General features: G+C 33.6%; 1 protein-coding gene across 4 annotated transcripts in view; it reads right to left on the reverse strand.

Moving 5' to 3' along the window:
- Positions 1-3,890, reverse strand: part of LOC127870057 (nucleosome assembly protein 1-like 1) — a 46,318-nt gene extending 42,428 nt beyond the window's left edge. For 3 of the 4 annotated variants that reach the window (XM_052412731.1, XM_052412719.1, XM_052412725.1), the window contains exon 1: positions 3,441-3,470. In XM_052412731.1, coding sequence (XP_052268691.1) covers positions 3,441-3,455 — 15 coding nt within the window. In that variant the 5' untranslated portion in view covers positions 3,456-3,470. Of the gene's footprint in view, positions 1-3,440; positions 3,471-3,779 lie in introns of those variants that run through there. The other variant, XM_052412739.1, reaches the window with a different exon arrangement.
- Between the last annotated feature and the right edge of the window lie 6,183 nt (positions 3,891-10,073).

Consider the following 10,073-nt stretch of genomic DNA (forward strand, 5'->3'; position numbering starts at 1 on the left):
AAAACAATAAACCTTCGAAAGGGGGGGGGGCATAATGAGAAAACTGCCCCCCTCCCAGCAGCCATGTTATTCAACTGATTCAACAAAAAGGCAGAAAACCAGTGGATTCCTCTCCCATTTTTTTTTTTACAAATTTACCTTAATGGCGGAAATGACCCCCGCTATTTTACTGATGCTGATTTTCTAATTGTCTTGTAATTTTTACTGGACTTATTAAGAACACAACACAAAATGTCAAATTTTCGAAAACAGTTTAAATATCCCGACATATGAGCGGGTAGGCGTATGACCGAGTTTTTACGGTACTTATGCTACATATAAGTGACAGTTTCACAACACTGCCACATTATGTGAAAAAACACAGCTAAAGACACAGTCAAATCTGATACAAATGTTGGAGGTCACTATAAATATTTCTAAGATTATCTCAAGATTTAATTCTGACCAGTACAGGGAATAATCTACATGCGCGTCCCGCGTCTATGACGCACAAATATCGAAATAGACGCATAGTTAACCAGGTTTTCCGAAGGAAAAAACTGGTTATTAGATTGGCGAATGCGGGCGGGCGGGCTGGCTGGCTGGCAAGCTGGTGGGCGGAACAAGCTTGTCTGGGCCATAACTATGTCGTTTATTGTCAGATTTTAAAATCATTTGGCACATTTGTTCACCATCATTGGACGGTGTGTCGCGCGAAATAATTACGTCGATATCTCCAAGGTCAAGGTCACACTTCGAGTTCAAAGGTCAAAAATGGCCATAAATGAGCTTTTCCTGGCCATAACTATGTCATTTATTGTGAGATTTGAAAATCATTTGGCACATTTGTTCACCATCATGGGACGGTGTGTCGCACGAAAGAATCACGTCAATATCTCCAATGTCAAGGTCGCCACGACTAAAAATAGATTTTTTTTAAAACAAACTTACAAAGGGGGTTAATTTTGTTTGTTCATTTCAAAAGTTCAGTTTGAGTTTTCTCCCTTTATCAGATTTTTTTTTCACAATGAAAACCTGGTTTTGTGACAATTTTGTCCCTTGTTTGAAATATGTGCGTCCACTCGGACGCATTGCTAAAACGACTCATTTAACGCATACGCGAATCACGATAAATACGAACCATCTTGGGTATGATTCAAAAGTGTAGCGATGAACGCTGAGTTTAACCGAATGAGGCTTAAAGACGACAACAAGACTTTTGATTGGCTCTAGTTGAGCAGCTGCTGTATAATACGAACCAATTAGAATAGACCTTTTAAATAGAGTGTGTTATGATATTTTCTAGAGTCCCCGGATAAAAACCTGCTTTAACTTTTTGTAACTTAGTCAGAGCTACAGATAAGCTGCGTATTTGCGTAAATACGCAATAAAAAATAGGTGGATACGCAATTTTTTCAAAATCTGTGCATACCGGTACGCAAAACAAATCGCCGATACCCAATTCGAGCTGCCTTCTATGCGTAATGAAAAATCCCGTTTTGTTTTGGCCGTCTTGAATCGAGTCTTAATCGACAAGCGCTTGTTTTTATCTGGTAACGTATTTACCAATCGTTTAGATAATAACAAATGCGAGTCAAACAAAATGGCGTCTCGAGGCAGACGAAAAGTTTCGCAAAAAAATACAAAAACATTTAGATTTCTTTGTCGTGGTAAATCAATCTAAATATAAAACAATTGCAAACGGCATAGTTGATAACTATAATGAATTTTGTTTGGGGCATTTTCTGTCAAAATACACAATATTATACTACCACAATACCGTTCCAAACCCCTATGATGGGGTGTGTTGGGTTTCTAAAACAAAAGTACTGGCCCATATTATTGGAACAAAAACAATTAGAAACACATTCGATGAGTTGGTTGAGAAATTCCCTTGTCTTCAGATTGTTGGATCTGATAGCAGAAAGATGGAACAACCTATACTGCGATTGAATACATAACAGTGACTTTATGTAGGTACGGTTTTGAGAAGCTAAATTCACGTTTTATTGCAAATACCCAATTCAATTGTTTGTTTTGGTACAAATACCCAATTATGTTTTTATATGAGCGGGCATCATACTTTTGGATACCCAATCACGTTTTCCATTACCCAATTCATTCTTATTTTGAAGGGTATTACCCAATTACCCCAAAAAGCTTATCTGTAGCTCTGAACTTAGTCATAAATAATATAGAAAAATGCCTCCGAAATAAGGTGTTGAAGCTAAATCCAAAACAAACAACTCAACGGCTCGCAATTTGGACATTAACAATAATATTATCAGGTTCGCAATTCGGATGTTAACAATAATATTATATTAGAGATAAACAAATAATTGGAATAAATAACATTATTATAATTACAAGTTTTATACATTGATTTATGCTTTATTAGTGGTTATCTGTTAGTAATATGTGAAATTGCCAATTGGAGGCACACAGTTTAAGTTATATAAATACATGTAACCTCAAATGAATGTCCATGAAAGATGTAACATTTCTAAAGACTTATTTGCAATTTTAAGTAACTGCTAAAATAGTTGTTCTGGCTACCATAACTTTAAATGTCGCTTTTTATGATTTTTGACAGGCGCGACTTTATAGTTATGGACCAACCCCATTAGGAAAGTCAACCAGAAATTCCAGAAAAGTTGACAGTTAACAAAGACCGGTCCAAAACAGCTTTTAAATGCAGTTATTGGCCCAAATCAACCACTTGATGCAAAGATTGACATTTTTCACATTTAACTGATATATTCTTTCACAAAATACTATATAAAACATTTAAAATTTATCTATTCTGCTCTTACATATCGTGAAAAACAGCGATGTGACAGACTTTCTTGAAATGCAAATCTCCCGAGATTTCCCGGTCATATGATGTTATTTCTGTTTTAGTAACATACCATGTGCTCAAGTGTTTTCAAATTCAGAATGACATTTCCCGGTATTTTAGATTATTCTGGCTTGTTTTGTAAACAAATTGTAGTGTAAATACAAACTCAAGGTAAATAGTATTTAAAACTACCTGATTCACACTGAAATCAGTCTTATAATCCACCAGAAGTAAGTTGTTAATCTCAAATAGTAGATTTCAGAAAACGAAAGTAATATTTACAATTTCAGCAAAAAATGTCAAGGTTGATCAGAAAGTATCCAAATGAAAACTTGTCACGTGACAAAGTGACAATGGCGTCAAAATTGTGAATTTCAGACCGATGAGACCGGCTCTGGTTGACTTTCGATATGGGGTTGGCTTCAGCGTACAGGTATGTCAAGACTATATAAACTGTACACTGAAGTTTCTTAGGCTACTAAAATAGATTCATACGAGTTTCTTTTAATAACCTCATGTTAACAACACAATTCAGTTTTTCCTTCTTAAGCAAGGGCCATAAATAGTCCCCTTCCCCTTATTTCGGTAAAATAATGCGATGTTCTCCAAATTTCGAGTTTACATCAAGAAATGTCATCCCTTTTTCAGTTGTGTCGATTTTTGTTCCCCAATAAGGCAGTCCTCATCAAGAAAACAGTTATGCAATTAAAAACAAATTCCTTTTCGCTCTCTATTACAAGTTAACTTTAGTACTTAACGGTTTAATCATAGTTAATTCCTTGGCTTGAGAGTTAAAATACTAGAATCTACGCATTTTTTCGATGTGTTTTATATTTGTCACTTTGATAAGTGTTGTACATTTGCACATATTTTTGGTAATCAATAATCTCATAATAAACAATAATTCGAATCATAAAAAAAAACATCAGCAAATGAAATTCAACTTTTTTCATGACAATACCTTGGCAGCGGAACACGAGGGACAAAATGGACGTTTTACGCCGCTTTTCCAAAATCTTTTACGATTGGTTGATGTTGAAATATCAGCCAATTGGCAACCTCGTAACTATAGTGTGAGGGTACATTCCATTTGGCGGGGAACATTGTGTCACACCGGTCTTTACTGACCTGTGTGAATGCGCGCTAAGCATTGTGGGAAACGGACTTTTTTCCATCATGGCGTTGGTAAACATAATAAACACGGAAGTGAAAAATGGTAATTAATTATTATCAAAAACAGGCCCCATCAAACCGGGCCAGCTGTAATATATAGTTGGATGCAGTTTGTGCTTCAAAAGGAGCCACTTTTCATGTCAGTCTATTGTTTGTAAGAATCACTAAACACGTAACTTAGACTAACTAAACATGTTGCAAGACTGTATCTTCGAAATAGTAAATAAATCTAAATCATAAATAAATATTTATAATTAAATACCTGCTGAAATTTGAGAACGTAAACGATTTAAAATAAACGCTGTGAACATTGCAAGGAATCTTACATGTAGGCCTAATGTGTGAGAGGATTAGTCAGGGATAAAATAAAATGGAGTTCGAAGGATCTAACATTTTGAGGAAGACGTCATGGTATCTTGGACATTTGGCACTTTCATATATTTATTTAGTAGATACTGAAAATGCTGAATGTGCTAATTGCAACATCAAAGACAAGCAGGTGAGATTTTTACAGCTTTTTTTTCTTGACATAATATTGTATGTTTTCCATTTAATTTATATGCCAGTGTTTTTTTTCACCATTTTGGGAATGGTTTCCGGTCATTTCCCCCCCCCCCCAGACGTTTCCTCCCCAAGACGTTTCCCCGCAAAGACAATTCCTCCCCAGACGTTTCCCCCCCATTTTAGTTTTAGTGCAGATGTTCCCCCCCCCCCCAATAAATTTATAATTGTTTGGTTGAAGTACAAAATTTGTTTATTATCAAAATTATTATTTGTTTATGAAGCCTTTAATTCACTTTTAATATCTATGAAGCAGCTTGTATGGTTTTTTGGTTTTAGAATTGTTTTTTGGAGGGTTTAACTGTGTAGTGATTGCATGTAAATCATTAGTAAGCGCATGTTGGTGTACTAGTGGAATACATGGAATATCCTCAAAATCTTACTGAGTATCTTATACATGTTGCTCAACACAAATGCAACCAAGAATAATGTGTAATCAAGACCCGTTTTGAAAACACAATTAACACCTTATTTCAGTTTGAGTGAACCTGGGCAGGGTTGTGCAAATGCAGTGTTTGTTGTTTTTCATCCAATTAAATATGGTCAATTGGTGAAATGAAAATGGTAAAATCAAATTAAAATTAATTTTGACACTGTTTTCCTTGTAACAGATAAATATGATAAATAAATATTTACTTTGTAACTGTCAACATTTTTTTCATGCATTCATATGTTTTATTATCAAATTATTGGATGTCACTGATATTTTATTTTTTACTAATAACTCATTTAGACTAAATAAAACAGAATTGAACTTTCCGTGCACATTATTTCATTATTAATAATATAATTTATTAGCAAATGTAATAAAAACTTATTGATATAAGAAACACAATACACAATTGCCCGTTTTTATTAAATGAATTTGTGGAATTTAAGGAAAAATTAATAACTCTATGAATTAAAAAAAAGGTAAATTTAAAGCAATTTATTAATAATAATTAAAACAGTGATAAACTACATAAAAATGTTTTTGTATGATAATGTACTAATCTCATCTTATGAATGACTATCCCCCTTCAAAGATGTCAACTAATCTCATCAATGATGATTAATGGGCCTGTATATTGCACCATAAGTACCCCTTTATACAATAGCTGTTATCTTGTTATATACACTTGCTAATCCAATTAACGCTTGTATATTGCACCATAAGTGCCTGATATAATGTTCAATGGTAGGTGTGTGTTGTTACTTAATATTAGTGAAAACATAACTTACCTATTATTTGCCTGGTTCTGAAAATATTTTCATCATTGAGTTTCCTTTAATTTTTAAAGAATATTTTTGAGAGGTAACACCTGAGTACTACAAATCAATGTAAAATGTTCATACTAGCTGTATTGGGACATTATAATTTAAATGTTACAAAACAATTTTATTTACTTGTCTCAAAATAAATATCCCAATATGATATTTATTTAGTCAAAATAATTTGTGTTTCAGTTAAAACTTGGATATAGTTATTATTCTTCATTAAAAATCACAACTATTCCACTTTAAATGACCATCAAAGCTGTGTTTTTACTCAATTTTTCAAGGATCTCAATAAATGAAAGAAAAAATTCAGGTACTTATAAAAACAATTCTAATTAGATCTATTTAATTGGTAAAATTTGTTTGAGGCTTCCCTAAAAACAACCATAATAAATCATTTCACTGATCTATTGATATATCTATTTAATAGGCAGAATGACAAACAGAACTAGTGTGGTTTCTAGGGTCATAAATCTGGTCCCTAAGCCTTAATTGGTAATAATATGCATGCAGTGTTATGTCTCTGAAAGTGACAATGAAGCAAATCTGCCCTTAGGCTATTTCATTTCACTCACACAAAAGGAGATAACTTGCTATTAATTTAATAGTTACTTCTAACTTGTCTCCTTTCTGTATTAAGAGGGTTTTCATATTTTAAAGTTCAGTTGGTCTTCAAAAGAATAAGCAATCAAAGTTCTTGATTTTGCCAACAAATAATGTTGACCAATTGTGGGTCTACTCTACTTTCTTTTAAAAATTATTTCTAATTATGTTTTTTTTAAATTTTTATATCAATGGAAAATGAAATATTTTTTCACTATTTTGTTTAAAAAGTACTTAAAGAAATCCAGGCAAGAATACATGACAAGTAAGGGTTGTGTCAAGAAGGTGCCATTTAAGGCCCTATTATCAGTTTTGGATGCCCTAACCTGTATAGGTGAGAAGACTGTGAGAAGACTGGGGACGTGGGGCATGAGGAACAACTAATACACAGTAATTGACAGGTTCGTGTTGAATCAAGCACAGAATTTTCTGAGCATTCATGATTCATTAGAATTGAAAAAAAAAACAATCAACCAGAAAAATCCAGTTGACCAACTTTGACTTATTTGCATGAACAGGTATAAAATAGTGGGTAATGACACCTAATCTAAATTCATTAATACAATAGTTATAATTGTTTTATTGTAATTTGTAACATACTATTCCACTAAAAATGACCACCATAGAACATCAATGCCGTGCTTTTACTAAGTTTTCAATGATTTCAATTATTTAAAGAAATAAATTTATCAGGCACTTATAAAAAAATATATAATAAGGGTGTCAAAATTTAACAAACTGAACAAGTCAATTTGAACTTCTCTTTCAATGCAAATGGAGCCACTTGAAATATCAAATTGTTCCCATACTAGTCGGCAATATAACTATGACATTGTGTCTTTTCAAAACATGCATCAGACACACCTTCTGAAACTTTTTAAGCGGTTTTGAAAACGCTATTTCATTGCAAACTTTCGTCAATAAAGGATACATGTTGTTATACAACCGAAAGTGAAAGTTCTGTTTTTAAAAAAAATGAATAAAGAGTTGAAAATAGTTGAAAACTAACGAAAATTATAATTGATACTAACATAAGACCGTAAGACTGAACAAAATAATACTTAACTTTTAAATCATAACATGAATGTTTACTTATAAAGCAAATTCTTCATTCATCCGCGGACTTCTTTGTGTCGTAGTCATAAATGCCTCCAAATGGAGGTGCGTGATGCGTCTAAGTATAGAGGTGACAATAACGTAGTGACGTCACCATCTATGTATAGAATGGGCGGGGAATGTATCACACGGTACGGTAAGAAAAGAGTTATCGCCATCAACATTTGCTGACTTCAATTAGAAAATTCGGTCCGTCTAAAATGCGTATATGACTCATATCCCAATGTTGCACACAAATACAAGCTGAACGAACACTTCTTAACTCCAAGCAACCCACACAACTAAATCATTATTTAAACTTAAGACCACAGTAACGGAATTAACTATTACAGTTTGTCAACCAGTTCCGGATAATCAGCAGTTCCGATGAATTTGTGTTTAATTTTCCATAATGCACCAATAAATACAAAATGATAAGTGTCTACAGTATACAGTACATGAGGTAAAGGAATAAATAAACCAAGTTTTAGCAAGAAAGCTTTTGAATTATGCTTACAGGGGGGATAACTGCAGCAAAAAAGTTTACCGGAACTGATTGAATGAGTTATGTTTTGAAATGTTTATATGGATATAGAAGGCTTTATTATTTTCAAATACACTTTTTGCTGATTGAAAACAAATGCCATGACAATGTTTTGAAATACTTATTCTGTAAGTTGAATGATTTTTAATAATTTTCTGAAGGGTGAACTTTAATTGCATATTTTTGACAAAAAACTGCATATGCCGTCTGGCCTAACCTGTTATATCATACAAAATAAATTTTACCTTTTATTTTTACATCTTGTCACATTAACACTAAATCCCGAAAGAAATTATGGTGATTAAAAGAATTTACGTTTTTTGCCAGGTTATTCTAAACTGGTTGACTGACTGTAATTGATCATCAATGATAAAAATTTCCAAATATTTGATGATATTATAAGTGAAACTTTATTTTTATCTAGGAAATCCAACACTTGCCTATAACATAGAACGGTCACCTGAAACTGTAAAAACAGCAATCTATCACATTATTCATTGATATATAATTGAAAAAACTTCGACTTATTTACTATTATTTAATATGTCTCAGAAACTATGGTTTGTCTTCTATGCAAGTAATGGTTGCCTAGATAATCGCAATAGAAGGCTGGGATCCTCAAGTGGTCGTCGTAATACTATGCAACACATAGGCTAAGACAGCATTGAACAATTAAAATAGCTTACATGTTCTATAAAAGCGCACCAGCGCTTTTTAATGACAGCGTTGCTACCACCACTGAAATTCATAATACGCTATATATGTAAAGTTTAATTAGCTGATTTACTTCAAAGTGCCAATCTTACAAGTGGATTCTTCTTAAACTTAGAAAAGGTCTGACAAGCAAACATTTGCATAACAAATTGAACTTAAATTGAAACGAAATCACAAACAGCCACGGTTTGTAAAGCAATGTTTTTAAAACGTGCAATCTCTTAGGGGGGTGGGGGGGGGGGCATCCCTTGTCCATTGAGGAACTTAAAGTAGATGTATAACACTATAAAGTATATGCTGCTACAGTGATGAAAATTTTAACTTATAAAATAACACGTGTACTTGCGAATCTATACTATGGTTCAGCTGTTGTTGTTTTTGTTTTGTTTTTCGAAAAAAGAGTTATTGCTCTCTTTAGTAAATCGTAATGTTTTTAATTTGTTTCGTACGTAAAAAGAAAGAATGCCTCTCAGGGGCGTAGCTGGGCTGATTTTCAGTGTACGCAAACGGCATGCTAGGGGGGTCCGGGGGCATGCTCCCCCTTAAATTGTTTATCTCTACGAAGCCGTACGTGCATTCTAGAGAGGTTTCAGACAATATTATAGTGCAAAATATGGCTTGACAAAATCGGATATGATACCATTTGTCTTCGATTTTAAAACATGTGATTTTCCTTTAAGATTTTTATTCCAGAATAATGTCGGGGTATATCATTTAATGTATGTCTAAATAAAACCACGATATGGTATGGTATAACATATAGGACATAACACTTTTGGATGAAAGTAACTAAAGCTTAATTTGTATTGTTAAAACACAAATACAAGAGACATAATTAAGCAAAATATCCATCTTTTAGATAGCAACTATGTCTATCATATTTACTCGATAACTCTAGTCACTTACATCTCGTCTTGTATTCTCTACCTATAGCAAAATAGTTTTAAAAACAATACACGTAAACTGTATAAATTCTAATTAATGCAAGGTCTCCTGTATTACATGCATTACATTACACACGAAGTAAAAGGGCCAAACGGCGCTCTTTTCGTCTGACACATACGTCAACGACCTCTCCCAGATGGATCTCGCGCTCTCGGTGTATATTCAACAGGGCAAGACCGGACTTGCGCTCCGTTCCCATGGTGCTACGGAGATATGTAATCACCCGTCTCGTTGTACAAAAAAAAACCTCTCCGCTGTTGCTGTCGGTACTGGCATGCAGAGCAAAACGAAAAGACATTCATTGAAAGTTTTGTTCTCCTACCCATCTCTTCTGTGCCCACGGCGTCAGTCTCCAAGTTCTCA

The sequence above is a fragment of the Dreissena polymorpha genome, chromosome 1 (assembly GCF_020536995.1).
Source record: "Dreissena polymorpha isolate Duluth1 chromosome 1, UMN_Dpol_1.0, whole genome shotgun sequence".
In the NCBI taxonomy this organism is placed as follows: Eukaryota; Metazoa; Mollusca; class Bivalvia; order Myida; family Dreissenidae; genus Dreissena; species Dreissena polymorpha.